The sequence below is a fragment of the Schistocerca gregaria genome, chromosome 3, assembly GCF_023897955.1.
Source record: "Schistocerca gregaria isolate iqSchGreg1 chromosome 3, iqSchGreg1.2, whole genome shotgun sequence".
In the NCBI taxonomy this organism is placed as follows: Eukaryota; Metazoa; Arthropoda; class Insecta; order Orthoptera; family Acrididae; genus Schistocerca; species Schistocerca gregaria.
The window spans coordinates 283,185,052-283,210,833 of record NC_064922.1 but is presented as its reverse complement, the minus strand read 5'-3'; the positions used below and the strand labels follow the sequence as shown (position 1 = coordinate 283,210,833).

Here is a 25,782-nt window from a genome sequence, read left to right as displayed (position 1 = left end):
GTTGGGGACAATCCTCGTGTGAATGTTTCGTAAAACACCGCAGACATGAAGGAAGTTGCCGGGGGTTTTGCTGCAGTTTCTTAGCGGGTTGTTTACGGTTAGGCCGAGGCTCCGCGTGGGAGCACACTGCGGCCACGACAGCCAGCAGGGACGCACCGCACGCGTCATCAATAGCGCACAGAGGTTGTATTTCTCCGACATCACCCCACGCTCCGCTTTGCGCCCCAGCGGCGCGAGAAATTTCAAAAGACTGTGCAATGGAGAGAACTTCATCGAGAGTCGGATTTTCCAACTGAAGGGCACGTTGTCGAACTTCTTTGTTGTGCACCGACCGGATAATAGCATCCCGTATCATGAAATCGGCATAGGATTCTTTGTGAACGTGAGTAACTAATTGACACTTTCGACTGAGGCCGTGAATTTCAGCAGCCCAAGCGCGATAGGATTGATGTGGCTGTCTTTGACAATGATAAAAGGCTACACGAGAGGCAACCACATGTGTTTGCATTTGAAAATAGACAGACAGAAGTGAGCACATTTCAGCAAAGGACAAAGACACAGGATCCTTCAAAGGAGCCAATTGCGACAACAACCGATACATTTGAGGTGAAATCCAGGAAAGAAACAGAGACTTACATGTTTGTTTGTTTGTGACATGAAATGCTAAGAAGTGCTGTCGAAGACATTTTTCATAATCAGACCAGTCTTCCGCCGTCTCGTCTTGAGGAGGAAAAGGAGGTATAGCCAACGACGAGAAAAGCCCCGCATTTGACGCCGCAACGAAATCGCGTATCGCCGCTGTGAGAAGCGTCTGCTGTTCAAGGACACTTTGCAATAGTTGCTCGACAGTAGCTGTGGAAACCTGTGGGTCAACTGTGAAAAGGAAAAATCCACTATCTCATCGCCAATTGTTATAACGTCAAGTTGAACACATATATTTAAGAACGACATAACACATATAAATCACAGAGTAAGTTGACAAGCAAGACATGTGCACGCATTAACATTCGAATGAGCACTGAGTCCCAATCTAGCGGCCGCTGCTCGGCTGGCCGCTTAGGTGACGCAGCTGCTGCATGGCTGGCAGACAGTGCCGCACATAGAGGATGCGCGTAATTGCGCGGTGCCGCTTTGAATTATCGGCAAGTCACAACAGGTAGTCATTGAAGGCTTCACGCATTTCTCTCTTGACAGTCTAACACATTTCACTCAGCATCCCTCTATCTATAGCCCTATCCTTGTTTTACATCTATTATGCGGTAGTCTCTGTTTATTTAGAAGTTTCTTTACAGTGACTGTATACACAGAGGATACCTCCTGTTATGAACTGTTCTACTGGGTACATGCCTATACAGTGCATGTTCAACTATTCTTTTAAACTTGAGTCATAGGTTGCCACAACCTCGTCATGGTCACTGGTCCACCACTAACAAAATTGTAATTTTCCCAGTTGATTGCTGGATGAGTAAAGTCTCCACCAATGATTACAGTGTGATTAGAGAACTTAAGTGCAAGCAAACTGAGGTTTCTACTAAAGTCAGGGTGTATACGACCTGGGAAAACCGGGAGATCTGAGAAAAACCCGTAAATTTTTTCATCCGGGAAAAACCCGGGAACTTTTTAGAATTCCGGGAATTTTTCATTGTTTAAGTTTTCAGTTAAATTTTTGTAATTTTGACTGATAAGAACCAATACTCTAACATAGGATATTACTGTATTCCGCTACTGTAGTATAATACTTCAACAATAAAACGTAAACGAGAAAAAAAAAAAAAAACGAAAATAACTTAAATTGCAAAGGAAATGTGCACTATGCAACGACGACACACAGTACTCATGCGAGCGTCTGCCAACAGCAAAACGTGTCAAAGGCTTTAAGAAGACTATACAATGCTTCATAACAACAAATTGACTCCAATGAGCGTGAAGTCACAACTGTTTACATTAGATTCGTCCTAGCAGTTACTAGCGGGCTCATGCACATGCGCAGTTGTCGCATTTGAGCAATAGATTCTCCCACTTCTCACTACAGGAATGTCGCTGTTGGCTATGCAAGCAGTCGCAGCTAGTTGCTACTGGGAAAAGGGGGTGCCAAATTCATATTCTTGATGAAAAAAAACTTGTTTCACAAAGCACCTAGCATCCAGCACACATTTGTCTATCGGTTATTCGTATGATTTTGAAACTCTTCCCTGTTGCTTTTTGAACATTTTTGAACACATTTTGTTGATTTCTGAATGAATCATAAGCTGATTTTTGCAAGATTGCATAGTGTACGAGATGTTTCTGTCAGGGGAATCCTCATCGCATCTAGAAATAAACTTTCCGCGGACAAAAGGGGACGGGGCTATAAGAGCTGAGCGGGGTAAAGCCGAACGGATGAATGCCAATCGCTGTCTGATTATATGGTTGATTGGGTTTGTGAATGATCAGCATTGTTACAATTACTAGCGAAATCCATAGATTCAGACTACCAGAGTGGAAAGAAACGACTGACAGGAATAACAGGTGAGAAAGATTACGTATTATCTTCTCGGTGTATCCAAGAAAACGATATTTTGACAGAAAATTTTTGGCCAGGTGGCTACACTAGTAATGTACAGTCCCTGGCTAGCACCCGCTTAAGTTATATTCTGGAAGTAATGCGGAAAACATGTTGTGCGAATATTTAATAACTTCTAACTGGAAAATAGCGGGATAACTAAACCAGTGATTCTGGCAGGGATAGTGAAATTAATTAGCGAACAAATTTTGACAATGGCAGGAATAGCTGCAGAACTGGTGATGACAAGATTGTTTGTTAGAATGAGGGAGGAGAAGAAACGGGGACATCACACAAATTATGGAAGAATAAAACGATCCCAAATTTATACAAAAATTTCTTAATACTACTTTTCGATCTCATGCTTGAGAAGCTGGTGTGTATGAATGAAATGTGAAACTATTTTCTAACATAAAGAGTTTTGCTTGTACTAGGCCTAATAAGCATTTGATATTGGTACTTAGTGGATTACATTCTGACGTGTTACAAAAATGACCACTTGTGCCAAAACAGTCTCGTTTATTTGGTGTGTCTTGCAAATGCGCTCCAATATTAGTGCTCCAACGTCTATTTTGCTTTACCCCCCCCCCCCCCCCCCAGGAGACAGTGACAAAATAGACATAATCAGATCGAGAGACCACACAAGTCTTGGATATTATTTGTGTTAACAGCTTTTCCTGTATTAGGTAACGACATTTCGATATTTCATGTAGCGAAATGTTTGACAAGCTTTGTTGAGGTAATAGTTTCTTTCACAGAAAGGAAATCACGTCATGTAAAGCTGTAGCAAGATTAGATAGAAAAAAATGCTAGGAACTAAGGATTGAAGAAATGTGTAGTTTCTTGCTTGTCTCTTTTCTTTATTGATTTTATGTATCCTATATTTCATTTTATGTCACACAAAACAGCAAATTATCAGCTAATAGGCAATAAAGAATGCATATTTTCTGAAGAGTTCTTATTCTCTCGATTACAAATAATCCCATCCGCTATTAATTGCGAGATTTTATTAAAGAGGGCCAGGCTGTCAAACCGGCCGACTGGGAGCAGGAGAGGCACCACAGGTCATTTCATTTTCTACTCTCCTGAATATAGTTTGGACGTGCGGTAGAAAAATGCTTTATGAAGAGGTGTGGCACTGCACTTTGGCATACTTAAGACCAAGTATTATGTCTTACATTTCCTTGAATACATTTTTTTATGTTTCAGACTTTTCAGAAACATGTGCGCTACAAGACGAACATATCTTTAAAATTTGAATTTTTTAAAATTGACCTGATTCGCAAACATCGTAGATTCGGGACTGATGCACAAAGCAGTCTGAGTTATAGTGGGTAGTCTCCACATGGCCCGTGTTTACATTTAGTGATTTAGCTGTTTCCCCTGTGTTTACTGTCACGTCAAATGAAAACAAAACGGATATGTGTGGCCCGGAGCTGTCAAGTGAATTAAAACACATTCACATAATTATGGGAGGCTGAAATATGTCATTAGTTTCAGATTTTATTTTATTTCCACCTTTCTGACAGTTGAGCATTAGTCGCCTTGCAGAACAATGAAATTATTTTTTTATGTTTGCTAAAGAAATTTGACTTTTGTTAACCTTTTCCGCAGAGGCAGTCAATATATTTGAAATGAAATGTTTAATTCTACAGTACTGGCTAGTTTCAACTGTCCGCTGCATTCCAAGTGCACGTTTTCATTTTTTAGAACATATGGTATTATGCGATAATAAAGAACCAAACATGACATAATACAGTACTTGTGCTCCAAGAAAATTTACATCCCGAAAACCACACTGAAAAGCTTAATATCAGGTCGGGGTCTACTTCATTGGGAATCTGGACTGCCCTTTAAGTATGCACTTGAAATGTACACATTTTAATATGGTTCACGAAATTCCGATGCTCTTGCAGTATCCTCTGATGTCTTGTTTCTTTTATGACATAATGTATTATCTTTCAATGTTTTACACATATGTACATACGGGCTTCCTACGTCATGGTAGCTGCGCAAGTGCGGTGTCGCTTGTTATCTGCGCTCTCTGGCAACTGTTGAAACGAACCTGTTTCTAACAGGTCGCAGGAAAATATTGCGAATAGTGGTTTGAAAAGCGTTACTTTCAAAGTAAATATACTTTTATGTTAGTTGAGATATGTGCAAGAATGTACCATGAATTTGCTAAATCACAGAGCATCTGACTCTCATTTAAAAATCAACTCTTTGATGACGAGCCATTTAGAAGAATTTCGAACCCTGAAGATCAGGCATTTATGTCATTATTAAAAATTTTACTGACACATTTGTGTGATATATCTTAAAGTGTAACATGCGCAAAAAAGATCAACATTATATGCAAAAACTTAGCTTCTCTTGCAGCACATTGATCTTAGAGACCAATATTATATGTGAAAGCTTTGCTTTTCTTGTAGCAACTCTATGTAAATTAATTTAAACTATTAACTTTCCCTGTTTGTGTGTTCGTGCTGAGTGACAGTGACATTGCTGTTGGCTGACTGCATTGTGTGTCCTATGCTCTGAATATCCGCTGTCATCGGCTGGCGAGATCACGTGACACGAGTCTCGATTTCAGTGATTCGGAAAGTAACATGAGGTGTTTGGTGGAATTCCAATGTATGCTTTCATAATATGAAAATACGTAGCGTACATGTTGCTGCACATCAAAGATATTTCCAAAACATGTCTTTTTCCCTGAGTTTCGTTTTCTAGAGTACCACGAAAAACCATAACCATTCAAAGGATTGATAAGGGAAAATATACTGCCACCCGGAAGAAAGTGTGTTTTTCACCGGGAAAAATCCGGGATTTTTTTTCCTTGTCCACTTATACACCCTGTAAAGTTTTCAGTTACATCAGGAGATGAGACAGATGGCTGATAGAAAGATTCAATTACAATTTTTTGCCCACCCCATATACTGAGTCTTGCCCAAAAAATCTCAAATGCAGCTTCAAGTTCTATCTCGGTGGATCTGAATTCTTACGTACTGTGACAAATACACCATCTCCATTTCCCTGTAGCCTATCCTTTCGATAAAATCTTAAATCTTCCCAAAAAATCTCACTGCCATAAATTTTGTTACTCAGATTCTGTATTTTACTTTAACATTCTTCATCCACTTCCACTTGCAAAACAAGAAAAGTTTTGTGATAAATACAGTAAAGTGATAGTCATTGTCCATTGTTGGTGCTTATGCATTGTCACTTGTTCATGGCATATCTACACTTTCTTCAGTTTTTCAATCATTTCAGAGTCTGTCAGGCATAAGTTATTGATTTTTTACTCTCACTTGCTTGAGGTCTCCTATCAATTTAGTCAAATATTCTTTTCTTCATAAACAGGAGAAACTACTTTCTTCAAGACTTTTGAAGAGTAATTGAGATAAACTTCGATGAAAGCAAGTGCTTTTGACTTTTTGTTAAGGAATGTAATTCTAAGGAGGTGCCTTAAAATGGAGGGGTTAAAATATTCATAGTTGAGTATACACTGCAGTGAAGATGAACATCATAATGTTGGAAGAAAAGATTGGAAAATTTAAAGATAGCAATATGGAAATGCAAACTCATACATTCCCTCTTCATCGGTTTCACTGTGTAAGGGTACAAAATCTCCTGTATATATGTTGATTTTATATCCGCATTTTGTAGTTTCAAATAAATAAGCAAGCAGAGGATTGAATTGCTTTTTTTCTTTTTTTTTAAAAAAAAAAAAAAAGGCGATAATAATCTATTTCATTTTTAGAACTGTTTCATTTTTGTTGTCTGTGGTTGTTGTATTCTTGTCTGAGGTATTGCTTTTGAGCTACGAGTATGGCCAAGTGCATTCCAGCTGCCTGTGATGTCATCACAAGTACCAGCAAAGAGACCCCCGGCCTTGCACAGCGCCCAAGAATACCAAAGACCAGAACGTAGAGCTGACAAGAATGTCAGTGGGAAACTCTACTGGTTGCAACAATGTTATGAAAAGGAAAGTTGCTACTTACCATATAGCAGAGATGCTGAGTTGCAGATATGCACAACAAAAACTTCGATCTGTTGTAGAATTTTAGAACATGTTTTTTGCTCACGTCGTTTTTGGAAACCCAGAATCTACTCTGTAGGAATCGACATGGATTCTGGAAACAGGGATCGTGTGAGACCCAACTTGCTTTATTTGTTCATGAGACCCAGAAAATATTAGATACTGGCTCCCAGGTAGATGCTATTTTCCTTGACTTTCGGAAGGCGTTAGATACAGTTCCGCACTGTCACCTGATAAACAAAGTAAGAGCCTACGGAATATCAGACCAGCCATGTGGCTGGATTGAAGAGTTTATAGCAAACAGAACACAGCATGTTGTTATCAATGGAGAGACGTCTACAGACGTTAAAGTAACCACTGACGTGCCTCAGGGGAGTGTTATGGGACCCTTGCTTTTCACAATATATATAAATGACCTAGTAGATAGTGTCGGAAGTTCCATGCGGCTTTTCGTGGATGATGCTGTAGTATACAGAGAAGTTGCAGCATTAGAGAATTGTAGCGAAATGCAGGAAGATCTGCAGCGGATAGGCACTTGGTGCAGGGAGTGGCAACTGACCCTTAACATAGACAAATGTAATGTATTGCGAATACATAGAAAGAAGGATCCTTTATTGTATGATTATATGATAGCGGAACAAACACTTGTAGCAGTTACTTCTGTAAAATATCTGGGAGTATGCGAGCAAAACGATTTGAAGTGGAATTATCATATAAAATTAATTGTTGGTAAGGCGGGTACCAGGTTGAGATTCATTGGGATAGTCCTTAGAAAATGTAGTCCATCAACAAAGGAGGTGGCTTACAAAACACTCGTTCGACCTATGCTTGAGTATTGCTCATCAGTGTGGGGTCAGTACCAGATCGGGTTGATGGAGGAGATAGAGAAGATCCAAAGAAGAGCGGCGAGTTTCATCACAGGGTTATTTGGTAACCGTGATAGCGTTACGGATATGTTTAGCAAACTCAAGTGGCAGACTCTGCAAGAGAGGCGCTCTGCATCGCAGTGTAGCTTGCTCACCAGGTTTCGAGAGTGTGCGTTTCTGGATGAGGTATCGAATATATTGCCCTCTACTTATACCTCCTGAGGAGATCACGAATGTAAAATTAGAGAGATTAGAGCACACACGGAGGCTTTGAGACAGTCCTCCTTCCCGCGAACCATACGCGACTGGAACAGAAAAGGGAGGTAATGACAGTGGCACGTAAAGTGCCCTCCGCCACACACCGTTGGGTGGCTTGCGGAGTATAAATGTAGATGTAGATGTAGAAAAAGACTGTCAAAAATAGATAAGACATTCTCTCTCTCTCTCTCTCTCTCTCTCTCTCTCTCTCTCTCTCTCTCTCTCTCTCTCTCTCTCTCTGCAGTCTCTGGCAGCTGAAGCCACACACACACACACACTTCACTTTCCATTGTTTGATTTAAATTCAATTGTTTCTTGTTTGAGAATGAGATTGGTCAGTCCTGCTTGTCTGTATTTATGAAGGAATAAGAAATTGTTATTCTGTTTTGAGGAGTGGTGCTGCTCCTTTAGTAGAGTACTCTGATATTAAACAAAAACAAAATAGATTTTGTCTAGAGTTAGTTGACGTTTGTTCACTGAAGACACAATATTGTCGAAAACCCTCACAACCGTTTAAAGTGAGGTTCTCATTGTGAGCAACTCTCTCCTTCGTGAACAGAATTATTTCCTCGGCAATTGATTTGCATTTCACTATGGCGTCTGCATTTATCAAATCAGGAGGATTTTCATATGTGATAGATCTCACCTTGTAAAAAAATAATGGATAGTGTAAGACAATCACTGAAATTCACCTTAGTTTTGTGTTGTATTCACTCATTCTTTAATTGTGATTTTCACAAGTTGATGGATTTCTGTTGTTGCAATTTTAAATGCCGCTCTCACTAGAATAAACAAGAGGAAAATTGTAGAGAAACTTGAACAAAATAAAAACAAAAATGAATTGATTCATGACAGGAATTGATTCATGACAGGTAAAGGGAGAACAACCAATGGATTTCATCTCAGTGGAGTAGTGAAAAATTGAATCAAATTCCGCTTACCTGCTTTGACAAAAATATTGTATGCTAATGATAATTTTAAAATATTTATTATGGTTATAAAATGCTGATGAATCCAGAATGTATTATCATCCAGAGGCGGAGTGTGTAATGATATGAAACTTCCTGCCAGATCAAAACTGTCTCTGTACTGGGACTTGTACCTGGCACCTTTGCCTTTTATATGTTAGGAAGTTTCTGTACAGTTGAGGATTTAAATGTAAGAAGGAATTATAAATAAAACAAATTCCAAGCAAAATGAGTGAATGAAATAATGATTGCAATAATGTGGACAAAAATGTAAAATGACAAAAAGTAAGTAATTAAATTGAAGTAAGTATATGAAGAAAGAATAAAAGGATGAAAAATAATAAAGAAAATGCAGTGGTAAAAATGGCATGGCATAGGATTTTAAATGGAAAAAAAAATTTAAACCACTTAACTGAATAGACATAATGATACTGAAATGTTGAAAAAGGCATAAAAGAAAATAGGTAGCACCCAACAAGATTTGAACTCTTCTAATAATTTCCGGGTATGCAGCCGGATCCCGTCGACATTCTGCCACGATATTTCGGCCCAGAGACGTCCGGCCATCATCAGGTGAGTACACAACTACTGAAGAGCCCAGGTGCAGTCGCGGTATTTATACCGATTCTCGCGCAAGTGTTGACATGCGCGGCATAGCCGAGTTGTACGTGCTGCCCTCGGTGGTGAAAGTAAAAGATCATCTAGTCATTGAGTATCGAATGACGCTGTCTACTCCGCTGTGAATGTATAATTTTAATAACAGGATTCCAAATTTTATCCAGTTGAAAGCCATTGTCACGATTTATAAGATTATCATCAAGACGTATTTCCACTAATTCCTTGATTACGGAATCCCAAAATCCGGAAACCGGAGCAAAAATTTTTGTTCCATTGTATTCCATTGAATGTCCCAATGAAATACAGTGCTCTGCTACTGCCGATTTTGACGGTTGCCGCAGACGGGTGTATCTTTCATGTTCTGTACATCGTTCATGGACAGTTCTTGTCGTCTGGCCAATATATGCAGAGCCACATTCACAGGGAATTTTGTAGACGCCTGCTTTCTTCAGTTGTAAATCGTCTTTAATGGATCCAACCAGGGCCCGGTTCTTTGCTGGTGGACGGAAGATAACCTTGATTTTATTCTTCTTCAGTAATCGGCCTATTTTCGACGACAGATTCCCGGCGTATGGAAAAAACGCAGTTGATTTAAAGTCGTCATCAGCGTCCTCAGTGCGCTGCTGCTTGTTATGACAGTTGCACATGGCCTTTCTTATTTGGCGTGAAGTGTAGCCATTCTCTTTAAAAACCTTCTCCAAGTGTTCTAATTCTGCGTGGAGGTTTTCATCGTCCGATATTACATGCGCTCGATGTATTAAGGTACTGAGAACACCGGCTGTTTGTGCTGGGTGGTGGCAGCTTGACGCCTGGAGATACAAATCTGTGTGAGTCGGCCGATAATCTTATAAATCGTGACAACGGCTTTCAACTGGATAAAATTTGGAATCCTGTTATTAAAATTATACATTCACAGCGGAATAGACAGCGTCATTCGATACTCAATGACTAGATGATCTTTTACTTCCACCACCGAGGGCAGCACGTACAACTCGGCTATGCCGCGCATGTCAACACGTGCGCGAGAATCGGTATAAATACCGCGACTGCACCTGGGCTCTTCAGTAGTTGTGTACTCACCTGATGATGGCCAGACGTCTCTGGGCCGAAATATCGTGGCAGAATGTCGACGGGATCCGGCTGCATACCCGGGAAAATTTCAGAAGTCACATCAAGATTTGAACTTTCACCCTGCAGCATACCAGCCAAATAACTTAACTGCTAGGCTGAGGTGTCAATTCAGAGACCAGTGTTATTTTCACGCCTCTAGTGGATCATGAGAAATTCATTTTTGTTGATTACTCACAAACAATGGTCAACAAAGGTGAATGGTTGTTGGATATGGTACCTGGGACCCTAACCTACACCACCACAAACTGGTTTCCAAAAGTTGATTGTATCTGTGGAGTCTTCCCCTTGTTAGAGAAAATCTAAATCTGAAATATTAAACAGGGATGTGAAACCTGCTGCTCTATTGTCCCATCGTCCTCAGTTTCGGCTAGTTTAACCCAAGTTTGTGTCTGATATCTACACATACTGTGTGCATGTAGTATTTTGTTTCCGTGTGTGTTGTTATCCGCAACTTCACATGTCATCTGTTATTTAACAGAGTATCCCAGATGCTGAGATTGCTGTGGGTGTGCCTGCACATACTACTTCTGTATCACCTGGGCCGCCATCACCTAACAGCACCCCCCTGCCAGCACCCAGCACGGTTGTTGGCCCTGCAGGTGACCAGCAGCAGGTGACTGTGCTTACATCTGATCAACTGGGAAAGCTGCAGAGTGAACTGGATGTTGTACAGGGCAACATGGCTGTCCTTAATGAGATGCTTTCTGAGTTAACACCTGGCAAAGAACATCCAAGTGATCTGGAGCTATTACAGGTAAGTTTTCTTTTATTAAAGGCTGAGTCATCAGAGCATGCATCCTTTTTCTGACACAAAGCTTCATTCTGCGTATAGATTTACATTAGGCTCTACACACCACAGAGGTTTTCTTGCATGTTGGACTACCCCACCCAGGAGAAAGTAAATTAAATTTCGCTAGCTTTCAGATGAACCACACCACATGTCTGCGCGTGCGCATGCTTGCATGACCCCCCCCCCACACACACACACACAGAAAATCTGTACAGCTATGTTGACCTGAAACTGCAGCTTGAGTGGGTTGAGAGGTTGTATCTGATGGAATGATTGTGGGGAGAGAGGAGCTGGGGAGCAGGAGAGCTCAGCTGGGGTGAAGCATTGTGTCTGGTTGAGTTGGTATAGCAGAAGAGGAGGCGGTGAGCATGAGGGAAGGTTGAGGAAGAGTGGCTGACATCTTGAATCGAGAGGCAGCAAGTGCATGTGATAGAAATGTGGAACTGTTGAGCTCACTGTGGCTGCAGGCAGAGATAGTTACACAAAGCAAACGAGGTCATTGTGGAGTGGATTGGAGGGGGAGACAGAACAAAGGAAGAGGAGGATTGCGGGGAAGTTGGTGTGAATGTGGCGGGATGAGTGATGTTAGGTTCATGGGACGCAGGTGGAGGTAAGAGTGGCGCAGAGGCTACCAGAGATAGAGGCTAGGAGGATCATGGATTTGGAGGATGTGTTGCAAGGACAATAACTGAAATGCATGTTGTGCTTAACAGCATGTTCTGCCACTGGTTGATCAAATCTGCTCTTGGCCACAGTTTAGCAGAGGTCATTCAGTCAAGTGGGCACCTGGTTGATGGTCATGCCATTATGTGCTGAATAGATGTATCTGACAGGTCTTGCACTTAGATCTTGCATACAGGTATCACCCATGTGCCAAGGAATTGGGAGTGTGTGTGTCACAAAGATGAACTATGATATTACATAAGACTGTGTGGCCAGTGGAATACCACTTTGGGAGCAGTGAGAGGGATTGTGGGTAGGATGTTTCATATTTATGGGCACAATGATAAGTAATCGAGCCCCAGTAATTGACATGGTTTACTTTTTCCATGCCAGGATCGTATTAGATGCTGGGGGAAGTGTGACAGATTGGGGTGCTTCTGTCTAGCTGCTTTATGGTATGGTCAGATAATTAGGGAAATTAACAGATTTCTGTATGCAATATGCATATTGATTGACTACTATCTCGATAATTGTGTTTTAACTACACCACGAGACATACCATACTGTATGGTTAAAAAATTCTCTATGCTATTAGATTCATCAGTGACAAAGTTAATAGTTTTCAGTAAAAACAGCCAGCCACACAATACACTACAATTTTGTCCTAAATAATTTAGACAAGTAGTTTAACAATTCACAATATCTTACATTTGTCTCATCGTAGACTCAAATGAAGCATAAGTTAGCCTAGATTAGCCTTTTTCTCATGTTTGAATACAAAATACAACTACATAAAATGTGACCTACTGGAATCATTACACCACAAACAGTGCATAAAATAAATTCCTTCATTGCCAAGAGAAATTACCAAGGTGATGATGATTAGTGCCCTAAAACACAAATCATCATCATCTTGGTAGTTTCTCTTGGCAGTGAAGGAATTTATTTGTCAAATGGCATTACCCTATTTGAAGACATGTTAAAAGCATATAATCTCTCCGAATAGGTAGTTGGAGATATAACACAGCCAAATTTCTTGTTTGGTTCACAGATCTCAAATTGTCTCATTCTTCCACCCACTCTTCCTCTTATATATGTGCCTGTCCCTCAGTAGCAGGCTGAATATATGACAGTATGGCACAATATACCATTTTATATCTCTTACAGATTTCCTAGGCCACCAAATTTGCTTCCTTGAATTCGTGCTTCCTAACAGAATGACACCACCATTCCCAGCTTTTGGAGGTTAGGAAGAGAACTCCTACCCAAATTCATTTGCAGATATCCTTTGGGGTGTCATGTAAGATTCAAAAAGTTACCATGCTAATAAATTAACCATAAGACATCATCAATTTTCTAACTAGGAACACAAGGAAACAGACAGCCATAAAAGAGAGACAATTTATTGCATCAGAGAATGACATCAGCAAAAATACAATGAAAGTAGTTTATACATCTCAAACATGTTAAACAACTGAGATCCTGGAGGCCTGTGCCTGCCTGTATAAAGATACTTTCCATGTCAAGAATCACTGGTGTAGCACTGTGATGGTGCTTGGTGACCAGGCTGATCCCATGGCCACTTTGGGTAGTTGCAGGTGCACCGTTGGAATTTCAGTGCACACTACACTTGCCGTAGTGACCTCACTTATGTCTGCTGTGGGCAGAAGGTGTAGTAACTGTTGGGTTATTCCACTCCTCCTCCTTTGTAGGGAGGGAAGACAAGGCAGTGTGACTGAAGAGACATCTGGTGTGATGCTAGGGAAGGCAGCCAAATGTTAAAGCAGTTCCTGATCCACCCGAACTGGTGCGAATGGATGGAAGTGAGTGGGATGAGGGCACCCCTGCTGCCTGTGGACCTGGGGCAGCCAGTGGACAGGAGCAGCTGTGGGGCAGAAGTCATCCAGACATCAGAGCCCACGACAAGGGGCACAGGCACAGGCAGTGACAAAGGCAGAGGCTCTGGCAACAGAAGACCCAGTTTATGTCCTCTCTGATGGTGCTGCCTGCTCAGTGCAGTGGCAAGTACTGGCACTGGCCACAGGAAGCAAACCTACTGTTGGTGGTGATGAAGCCCTGGCTTCCGAGATAGGTGGGTGTGACCAGACCTGCTTATAACCTGGAGTGGCCAATGCTGACAAGGAACAAGGTTTTGAGACCATAGCCTTGGGAGAAGCCCTGCACCCATCTTGGAATGCAAATGGTTTCGGTGGCATGCCATGAGGCGATTTCCAGTGTTAACCGTGGAAACATGGTGACTGCACTGGCTGTGGACAGTGGCCGGAATCCAGTGACGGCACCAGCCAAATGCCCTGGTCCAGACTGGTGTGGTGGGGATGAATGTCAACAAAACTGATGCCACTGGGATATGCCTGCATGGCAGCAAGAGGTTGAGCAGCATACATGGGTGGTGGCCATGCAAGAGCTTGGTGGCACTCTTGGCCCCAGTTGGCTTCATTCCGTAAGAGCGTTAAAAGGGGATCGGGAGGGGAGAGATGCCTCAACTGGGAAATCTTATGCATCTGCATCATAAACATTCAAACAAGACAGTCCACCTGGCCATTTGTCTGCAGATGGAAGAGAGCCACTGTGATGTGCAAATCTCATTGTGTCGAAAGAAAGTCCTTGAAAGATTTCACCATGTACTGAGGACCATTGACCAAAACCAGTGTCTAAGGCAAGCCTTATATAGAGAACATATTTTGATAGAGCCTTGACAGTCACATCTGCTCTTGCTGACGAGTGATATAAGGAAAATGAGAACAAGCATCAGTTGCCATTAACCAGGAATATAAAAAAAAAGGACTAACAAAATCAATGTCTACTCTTTCCCAAGGCTGTGTGGGAACTGCCCATGGTGAAAAAACAGTGAAAGGTGCTGCCTGCTGACCTGAACACCGGCGGCAGGCCATCACCAGTTGTTTCACCTCCTGGTCAATTCCCGGTCAAAACATATGGCAGCACACCAATGGTTTTGTGTGAGAGATCTCCCAGGGACTTTGATGTAATACACAGAGGACCTTCCACTGCAGATCCCCTGGAACCATGATGTGGGGTGTAAACCCTTCCATCTGTAGCAGAACAGTGCCATTCAAGATGGAGACACATAAAAATTCAGGAGAGGGTCCGATGCCAGACTCATTGGCTCCTTGGATGGTCATGTTGTGTTGTGCACACCCTGCTGGAGCAGCAGACTTGCTGCCACAGAAGAGGCAATATGAGAACTTATGATGGGGAAGCCATCCACCATGTGCCTCGCGTCCGTATTCAGTTGAAAACAAAGCAATTATTCATGCTCGAGCGAGGGGTCAGGACCCATGGGGAGTCGGGAGAGAGCATCAGTATTCACATGGGACAAAAATGGATCTTGTAATCATACTAGGACAAGGACAGAGCCCAACACTGAAGACAATGAGCGGCTTTGTCTGGTAAGGACGCCAACGGGCTAAACAGGTAAATCAAGGACTTAATGGTCAGTAAATAAATATGAGATCACATGGAATTTTTTAGGGCATAGACAATAGCAAGACCTTTTTCCACATGAGAATAATGTTACTGATCAGAGTTGAGTGTTTTCGATGCAAATGCAATAGCTTGTTTGGAGCCAACTGAATGACAGTGGGCCAGGAGCACTCCCACCCCACACTAGACCATGTCCCGAGGCCAGCACCAGATGCTTGGCGGATTCAAATGTTGCAAGAGACACCACGGAGCAAAGACTATCCTTAAGCTGCATAAATAGTGCCCACAGGCACATTTGTGATTTCAAATATTAACCATTGGTACTGATAGAGGCCAAAAGACTAATTAACCACAACTGTTTTGATGCCTTGTTCAACAGAATCTGAAGGTAGGCTGTAGCCAGGTTAAGTTTTGAAAAGAATTGACATGAAGTGAACTTTGTCAGCATCTGCTGCGGGTGAGACAGCTGTAAGAGTCTACGACTACTTGTGCATTAATTGTGACCTTAAAGTCACCACAGAGCTGAATGGCTTTTCTATGATACTTGAGGAAATCGGTCTAATCATTCCCAATGTCATTAAGCAGATCAAGCTCCTTCTTCATCTGATCACATAAAGCAACTGGTACTAATCACACCCAAAAAACCAAGGGCAGGTGAAGGATTTGAGGGTGATATGTGCTGCGAAATTATTTGCACAACCTAATGCTGGGGCAAGCGCATCTAAAAACTCAGAACACAAGAAATCTAATTTGTGATAAGGCACTTGATCTGACACTAGATGCACTGCAACTGAAATTGAAAAAGCAGACAGTAGCAAAGGCATCTGACCCAAGCATATTTTCAGTTCTCACGTCACTAACCACCAAGTACATAACAGAATAGACAACTGACTTGTAAACCTTGTTGGTGACAAACTGGCCAAAAACAAGAATCTGCTGTTTTTTGAAGCTTACCAATCATTGCTCAACACACGCCTATGGCAGGGACTGTAGCCTGGGTTATGTCTGTGAGTTGACTTGTATGGTTAATGGCTTGTGTCCTGCAGACAGAGGCAAACATAATGATGAAACAGTATAAATGTCGACATCCATAGTTTCCTGCAGTGTCGTAATGAGGTGGGAGGTTACAGATTAACTTAATGCTGCTTTGTGACTTTTCTTTTTCACAGTTATGGCAAGAGTCCTACTGCTTGGGGCAGACCACCTGCTCACCTGCTCCTTCTGTAGGAGACAAGAGAGGCATGAAGGAAGTGCCATTTGCTGTTCCTGGTGCCAACAATGTACTTGCCCGCATTGGCCTAGTTGGCTTTGTTTGTACTGCAACGATCTCCTCTTTCCCCCAGCTTGCTAGGCTCCACACACTGGGGCTGCATGCTGTCAACAATGGCGACATCATTCCAAGCCTTTTAATTGTTGGCCAGCAATTCTGGAGACCTTGAATGACTGTGCAATATTCAGAACATCTTCTAATGTAGGGCCCTCAAACTGAAGGTCACTTTGATGTCCTTATCTGGGGCCAAATAAATGATCTTATCTCCAACATTGGTATCTGCATAAGACTTAGCCATGACAAACCAGTTCTTATGACCGAGGCCTTGAAGCCCAGCCACCCAAGCTTGAGATGACTGTTGCAGCTGTTTGCGTCATTGGTAGAAATCAGTACATCCAGCAACCACATGCATGCCCTTGTGGTGATAGCACAACAAACTATACATATTGTCAAAAGAAAGCAATGCTGGTGCTTGAAGAGTAGCTAACTGGCACAGTAATACTTACGAGGGGGTACCCATGATGAGAAAAGAGCCTTAGAGACATTTTTGTAAACCACCTGGAATTCCACAAAATGTTGGCAAAGCCACTTCTCATAAGTGTCCTGTCCTTCTGTGGATTTATGATATGGGGGAGAAGGGGTGAATGTGGGCATGGGGTGTGAACAACCTGTGGCTGAGCCTGGATCAACATAGCTAGATCAGCTGTTCCAACATGGCCATATACCACTGCTGTTGTTGCAAAAATGACCAGAGTAAAGCTTTCATGGAAGAGTCAAATGGCACAAAACAAAAGAATTCAAAGCATGAGAAAATTCAACCCTCAATGTCACCATTTGTTTTCTTAGTAGAAACAAAAGGAAGCATACAGTTGTGGAAGAGAAGCTATTCATTGGTTCATAAAATGACACCAACAAGAATGCAATGCAAGCAGTTTACATGTCTCTTAAGACATTTAACAATTGAGGGTGTAACCTCCCCCTTACTAATCGGCCTATCATGCTTGCAATATAAAATATGACCGTGGATTGCATGTATGTCTAATGGATTTTTACTAATTGGATAAGGCTATCTTTCCTGAAGAAATAATACCGTTAAGTAGGAGGAGAGTGTACAACAGACCCTTCTGATGGAAAAGTCTGCTAAAAATAAAAAGTAATTAAACTGAACAAGGTTATAATTTGGAAAACCAAAAGTTATTTTGTGCATTCACTCACGAACGACACTGGTCAGAAAAGAAGTACCACTGATTACGAATTCAAAAGTTACACTAATGAACAAAAAGGAAATAATTAACGGTCACCAACCCACAGGGTAATTTACATCCAAAATCCTGTACAAGATGATGGGAAAGAAAAACATGTATTGTTAAACACTGACATGGCAACTGAAAGTTGTCACTTTTTTTACACTAATTTTAAGTGAATATGTAATGATAAAGAAAACTGATAAGTCACTCTTACGTTATGTTTGTCATTAAATTTTGAAAGAAAAAAAAGACAATCGAGTAATGATTTGAAAGTATGCTATTAAACTGTATGTTAGTATTGAACTTTGTTACGTTAACAGTGACTTTCAGTGACCTCAACGTAACATCATCAAAGAAATTTAGAAGAAAAAAAAGAAAGCACTTTTACTTTGCAGTTACTTATTTTGCAAATTGGATTTCAAATATTTGCCTGAACAACTGAGTCTTTTTTTACTGACTTGAACAGAGATAAATTATAGAATACGTACCAAACCAAACTGCCATGTGCTCCAAGCTATATGTAAAATAAATAAAACTTTTGCACTCTTAATTTGTGCATTTCTTTAGATTTGGATTTTTTCCTGTGATTGATTCTCAAACTTGAAAAATGAAATTCCTTTACTTTACTCATATACTGAAGCATCTGTTGTACAACAGCTAATTGAAAGTAGACTGAGGCTAAAATTCTTAAAAGTGAAATTATTCATTAATAAACTGGCTGTAACTATTCAATTTGTTTCTTATGACACTCGGTTACCATATAAGGAAAAAAAAGGAAGAAGGAACTGCTTGGTAACAATATCTGAGGACAATGAGGACACAATCGCCCTGAGTTTAACTGATTATAATTTAAATAAATTTTATCAATCAAATCACATTCAGTTGTGCTGCTGAGTTAGCCGTTAATACTTTCTATCAATGAACAGTCTTACTTCAGTGCTGTGCATACGACTAATCTGTGTTCCTGGAACTGCTGCTGTTGTTGAAGACAGTAGCATCTTGTGGAGCACTGCTAATTACAGGAATGGGCAATCATAATTAATACAGCCTCTTCCGCCCATCCATTGTCCTTACTTCTGCTGCTAGACATCTGGACGGCGTGAGTACATGTTGCCGCCGAAATGGTATTCTCTACTCCGAGAGCATTAACACCACACTTCTTCACACTACAAGTGCTGGAACCCGCCTCCCTCTCTCCGCGTAACAACTCCCTACCCAAAAATTTTACAATGCACGAGCACTGCTATTATCGTTGCTAGTCGGTGCAAATAACAGTTCTTTTGGCTTTTCCCCAGAACTTATAAGTTTCACAGTAAGACACAGATAAATACAATGAAATGTCAACAGACTTCTACCTAAATTTACACATACAGTGAAGTGATGTCCTTACTTTTTAAAAGAAAGCATTTAAACTACAAATATTTACATACAATTCAGCAAAAAAAATTATATATCGATAGCAGGTGCCATACTTCCTGGATTTTCAGTGTTACAAGGGCTCAGAGGCTTCTACTTTCCTCTAGAAATTCAATATTCACATCTCATGTTGCTGGTGTAATGCTACATGCACACGGTGGACCTGGTGATGGCAGCTGGTGATCAGGCTGCTCCTGGTGGCCACCTCAGGTAGTTGCAAGTCACCATTTAAATGTCAGCGTGCACCACGCTTGTCGCAGTGGCCCGACTTACATCCGCTGCATGCAGTAAGTGTACAACTGTCAGGTTACTACAGTCTGCTGCTACAAACTTTAAGCATGCAACCACCTTAAACATAAAGGTGAAATATTGTGTATCACTGGGGACGTGGACCTTGGCTTACAACACAAAATCTATACATCTTCAAGATGTAATGCATGCTGGTGGAAACTTTTGGCTCATCTCAGTTATTCTAAGTGTATCCGAATAGTATATTATTGAGCAAGGTGGCACATTGGTTAGCACACTGGACTCGCATTCAGGAAGATGACACTTCAGACCTGCATCTGGGCATCCTGGTTTAGGTTGCCTGTGATCTCTGTACACCTCTTCAAGATCCCGTCTTCCCAAATCAACCAACCAAATAATATAGCACATTGTCTAGTTGGCATTTGTTTTCCTAGCTGCTTGTAAGAACTAAATGAACCATTATTTTTGTGTTATGGTAAACACCATTCTAAATTTTCCAAATTTGAAAATGTTTTGGACCTCATGTTTGGATGTTGTTTTCACATCTAATGAATCTAAAGGAAAAGTCCTTGAAGGCAATGAATGTTTTAAAGTGCCTCAAATATAGGCCTCTTAGAGACCAGTGTGCATCTGCTCCAGATCTATATAGCTTTTGTATGATCCTAGCTAAAATAGTGGATATGTTTTATGTAGATTAGCAATACCTTTGTGACAGAAGACCATTGAAACTTCCACCAAGAGTGGTTTATGTTGGCCACAAGTGCCAGCAAGACCAATCCAATAGCGAGCCTCTTCTCAGAATGATTTTAGATTTACTGTCATTGTTAATGGATATAAGACTAAGATTTTCATGAAATGGTCTGTGTAAACATTATCTTTCAGAAGTTGCCTATGGGTCATTCCATCACCATGATGACAAAACTAAATCAAAGCAATATACAGTTTTCATATAGCATTACATGACACCATGAGGGGAGTGGGGCATCTGAGATGTATTTTTGTTGGATGCTCTGACATCCTGAGTGCTTTCGAAGCTATATGGCATATGTTCCCAGCAGATAAACACACCCAGAAAATTCACAACACCCTTCTTTGCTCACTAAGGCTGACAATTAAAGTAACAGGCTGCTGGGTAACACACCACAAAGGAATCCAAAGAAATGAAACAGCAGATTTATCAGCTAAGAAGGCGTGCACTGAAAATCATACAGTTCAATTTGCTGCTCCCTTTCTTGCAATCTCCTTGCTGTTGAGGGACGTGTTTTCATTATGTTAGCGGAATGAATGGTTCAAGCAGTTTTTGTTTAACCATATATCAGTAACACATTTCTGAATGTTGTTCTTAAGTTGTGAACACATCCAAATTTTAAGATGATTTTAGAGCACTGACCCCTTTTCTCACTTTTTTTATTGTGTGTGCTTGTGGATGTAGTTGAGTGAAGAATGGGGAAGAGCAGTGAATTGATAATTTGGTGGTAGCTATGGCTATGTAATAGGCCGAACAGTATTTACGTAACAGCTGGTGTATGACGTGTCATTTCACAGGTGGCTCTCCTTTGATAGCTTATGTTTTGCCAGTTACAGAGCTGGTATAGATGGTGGTAGGAGGGTGCATAGGGCAAATCTTGCAGCGGGGATGGTCACAGGGTCACATGGGTAGGAGCCGCAGTTTAGGGGGATGGGTGCAGCAGGAGCATAGGGTCTGACAAGAATATTGCAGAGATTGGGAGGGTGACAAAAAGCTATTCTAGGTGTGGTGGCTTAAGTCTCAGACAGAATGGATCTCATTTCAGAGCATGCTTTTAGGAACTCATGGCCTTGTCAAAGTAGCTGATTAATACATTCCACACCAGGATAATACTGAGTGACCATTGGTGTGCCCCAAAGCCTCTTTTTTTTCTGGATCAGTATTACCAGGACTGGATGTGACGGCTCAGAAAATCTGCTTTTGCACTAGGCTGGCTCGTGGCGTGATTATGTCCAGTGAAGGCTGAGGTGTGGATGCTGATATATTGCTGTAAAGAGTGTGCTTCTGAACAAATACATTTGCCTCAAATGCCAAGGTTGTACGGGAGGGAATGTTCGACATGGAAAGGATGGCAACTGTCAAAATGTAAGTAGTGTTGTTTGTTAGTAGGTTTAATGTAGTCAGAAGTGTGTAGCTCTCCTTCAGTGAGGATGAGATCAACATCAAGGAAAGTGTAACAGGATTTGGAATAGGACCAAGTGAAATTTAATTGGGGGAAGGTAGTCAGAGATTCCAGGAATTTTAACAGGTCAGCCTCACCATGAGTCCATATGGTAAAGGTGTCATCAGTGTATCTAAACCTTACCAGGGGCTGAAGCCTTGTGGATCCTGGGAAAGCCCCCCCCCCCCCCCCCCCCCCCCCCGCCCCCCAGCAACTCATGAAAAGGTTGGCATAGGAATGAGCCATCCTGGTTCCCCTGATGTGTTTGTATGTCTGCTCCTCAGAGGTGAAGTAGTTTTTGGTAAGTATAAAGTTGGTTGAGGTGAATAGGAAGGATGTCATAGGTTTGGAATCAGGTGGACACTGAGGAAATGTTCAGCAGCAGACAGACCATGTAAGTGGGGGATGTTGATATAGAGGGAGGTGGCATCAGTGGTGACAAGCAAGGTGTGTAGTGGTAATGGGACAAGCATGGATTTCAGATGCTCTAGGAAATTGTTGATATCTTTGATATTAGAGGGAAGTCTTTGTACTATGGGTTGCAGGTGCTGATCAGCTAAGGCAGATATACATTTGGTTGGTGCTTTGAAGCCAGCAACTATAGGACAGCCAAGATGATTGGGTCTGTGGATCTGAAAAAGCAGGTAAAAGTTGGATGTGCGTGGTTTGGGTGGGGCAAGAAGTTCTGTGGATTGAGGTGCGAGTCCGTGCGAGGGGCCTGTGGTTTTCAACCAGGACTGCAGGTCAGTTTGAATCACAGGGATGGTATCTTGATGGCAGATGCTGTATGTAGGGATGTCAGACAGTTGGCGTAGACCTTCACTAACATACTCCCTTTGTTCAAGTACCACAGTGGTAGATCCTTTATCTGCTGGGAGGATAATGATAGAGTCATCAACTTTCAGGGAACGTAGAGCCAAGAGTTCTGCAGAGGACAGGGTAGGGTCATGTTGTAGGAACCTGAGGGAGGGCTGTGAAGCAGTGCTGGATGTGAGGAATTCTTGGAAGACTTGTGAGGGATGTTTTTGAGGTAGTGGTGGTGGATCACAGTGGGATCGTGCTTGGAACTGTTCAAGGCAGGGTACAGTGTGCTGTTGGAAAGGTTTTGGGATTTGGTTGCAAAGTGACATTTCCAGTTGACAATATGCGTGAAGGAAAGTTGGTCCTTTACCAAAGCAGCATTATCAAATGCAGGTATAGGGCTGAATCTGGGACCATTAGATAATACATATAATTCAGGAGGGGAAAGTGCTTTAGTTGAGAGATTGAGGACACTGTACTGTTCTGGCTAGTTCTTTTGATTGTGGGTTATTCTTGGTCTGGGAGGCAGTGGTGAAGGCAGTGGGATGTTAAGGAGGTTGGCCAAGCTCAGTTTGTAGGAGAGGATTGGTGTTGGTGTGGCTGTTTAGGTAGAGGCAGAGGGACAGGAAGGGAAACACCACTGTTCAGGTTGTTTAGGAGAAGGTGCGATATTTTTTTTATTTTTTATTTTTTTTAGGTAAAGTCTGGCATGTTGTTGCAATTTGAAATTGGCATGGCAGATAGGAAACATGAGGGGCAGATAGCTGCAGGATTTTGTAGAGGGAGAGAAGTCTGGTGGAGTGGAAATTGGCTTATGAGGCATAAAGGTCACAGATTAGCCAGGTAAGAGCAAGAGACTGCTGTATTTGAAACTGTACTAAGTGGGCATTGTTATACTATGATGGCCACTTTCTGCATGCAATGGATGCCTGACTTATTAAGGGGTAATGGGCAGGGATGTATCCTATAATTCTCCACCTGACAGTGGAGGTTGGAAAATCCACTTCCAAGATTGTCCTAGAATCATCTGAGCCTCTGGTTTAAGCCTCCCATTTGGCTCTGACCCAGAGGACTGTATTTGTTACTGGGAATAATGACACAGAGGACTGTGATTGTTACTGCTGCAAAATGCTATCTCTGCTTCCACCCTGCAAGCTTGAAAACTCCAAGATCCATGTCCCTACACAACAGAACAGTCAAACATTGTGAGCACTATCTCTGAAGAAGAGTTTATAACTGCAATAAGTGACATCATATCAAGGAAAGTGTCCGGACCTGTTAGAATACTATTGGAGTTTCTAAAGAACATAGGTCCAAGAGCATGCACATGGCTCTGCAAGTTTTTCTCCGCTATACTTGAGACTGGAAACATCCCAAACAAATGGAAGGAGTTGAAGATAATAGCTGTCTTGAAGCCTGGAAAGGATGAGAGAGATTCCAATAGCTACAGACCTATCTCTCTGCTGTGTTTAATATACAAACTTCTCGAGAAATTTCTCCTAAAGAGAGTGACCCACCTAATAGATGCACCAATACCAGTGGAGCAAGGTGGTTTCATGTCGAAGAGGAGCTCTGCCATCAAGTCCTGGCACTAACCACGCATATTGAACGTGGTTTTCAGAACAAGAAAAAGATCGGTGTAGTATTTATAGATCTCTCAGCTGCTTACGACACAGTATGGCTTAAAGGATTACTGTATGAACGTGCTACAGTAGTCAAATTAAGAAGTCATTAAAGCTCTTGCATAATATGCTATCCACAAGTAAGTACAGAGTACATCTTCATGGAAAAAGCAAATAAATCCCAAATCCTCAGTAATGGACTGCCACAAGACTCTGTCCTTGCTTCTTTACTGTTTAATTTCTACATCTCTGATATGCCAGAACTCAAGTCACAGAAGTTTGCATATGCTGATGATCTGGCTATTGCTTTGCATGGCGAGTCATTCAAACAATTGGAATCGGGCCTAAATTCTGACTTGGTGCAGCTTTATAACTACTACATCACCTGGCATTTGAACTTTTATGCATCAAAAACAGTAAGCGCAGTGATGCACTTGAGTAACAAACAAACAGACAGGAAGCTGTGCTTGAGTATAGTAGGCCAGAATATAAGACATGAAAGAGCACCAAAATACCTGGGTGTTAAACTGGACCCCAACCTAACATTCAAAGAACACCTGTAGGAAGTCAGCCAAAAACTCAGGGGCAGAGTCAGTATCATCCAGAAACTCACAGGCTCTTCCTGGGGAAGTAATACTACGACTCTTCGTACTTCCTTCTTGGCTCTAGTCTACAGCATTGCAGAATACTGTGAACCTGTATGGGCCAACAGTTCGCACATCAATAAAGTAGATGTTCGCCTAAATGTCACCTTGCAAACAATAACTGGGACAGTGAGACCAACCCCAGTACCATGGCTCTCTATGCTGGCAAACACTGAACCCCCCTCACTCTGCAGACAACATGTAATCAGAAGAGAAATGCAAAAAAATTACTGCTGACATCACACTCCCAATACATGCTGATGCACATGGCCCGACACGGTTAAAGTCAAGAAATCCCTTCTGGAACCACTCCTTGAACAACCAGGACACCATAGCAAAATGGAAACACCTATGGCAACAAGCAAGTGTTAACAATGGACACCTCATTAAGAACAGGGCTGATCATGTTCCTGGCCTCAATCTCCCTCAAAGAACCTGGGTGGCACTAAACAGAATGAGAACTGGTGTTGGACGGTGCAACGAGCTGATGGCCAAGTAGGGCTACAAGGATGATCACTCATTGTGACTGCGGCAAAATACAGTCAATCCAGCACTAATCAAGTGTGAAATTCATGGTTTTTGGGATGGTTCACTAGAGGCTCTGCATAGACTCACAGACTGTACCATATCTTGGCTTTGTAATTTAAGTGTTTCTGTTTAATTGTTAATTTTTTTTTTACAGATTACAACATGTATGCATTATTGGTTTATAAGTACTGTAATATGTATAACTAAATTTATAATGAATAATGTTTTGCTACATTTGCATGTTGATTAAGTTTCCCATGCTGAATATGTATAGTACTATAAGGCATCCAGCGTATCAAACACAAAATAAATAAATAATCTTGCAAGCGAGGCTAGTTGTCTTTATCAAAGAAGCCAGCTGGCTGTAGGAACCAAGGGTGGCTTCTGTACCAGGCAACAGATGTTATTCGTGCCAAGATGAACCACATTTTGCAGGCAGGGTGCACCCATTGTGCTCACTGTTGGAGAGCTGCCTTCAC

The 25,782-nt window shown here is 41.6% G+C and overlaps 1 protein-coding gene across 2 annotated transcripts in view; it reads left to right on the top strand.

Annotated features, from left to right (window-relative positions):
- LOC126356282 (target of Myb protein 1) overlaps positions 1-25,782 on the top strand; it is a 130,139-nt gene that overhangs the window by 32,184 nt on the left and 72,173 nt on the right. For both annotated transcript variants that reach the window (XM_050007153.1, XM_050007152.1), the window contains exon 5: positions 10,901-11,176. In XM_050007153.1, coding sequence (XP_049863110.1) covers positions 10,901-11,176 — 276 coding nt within the window. The remainder of the gene's footprint in view (positions 1-10,900; positions 11,177-25,782) is intronic.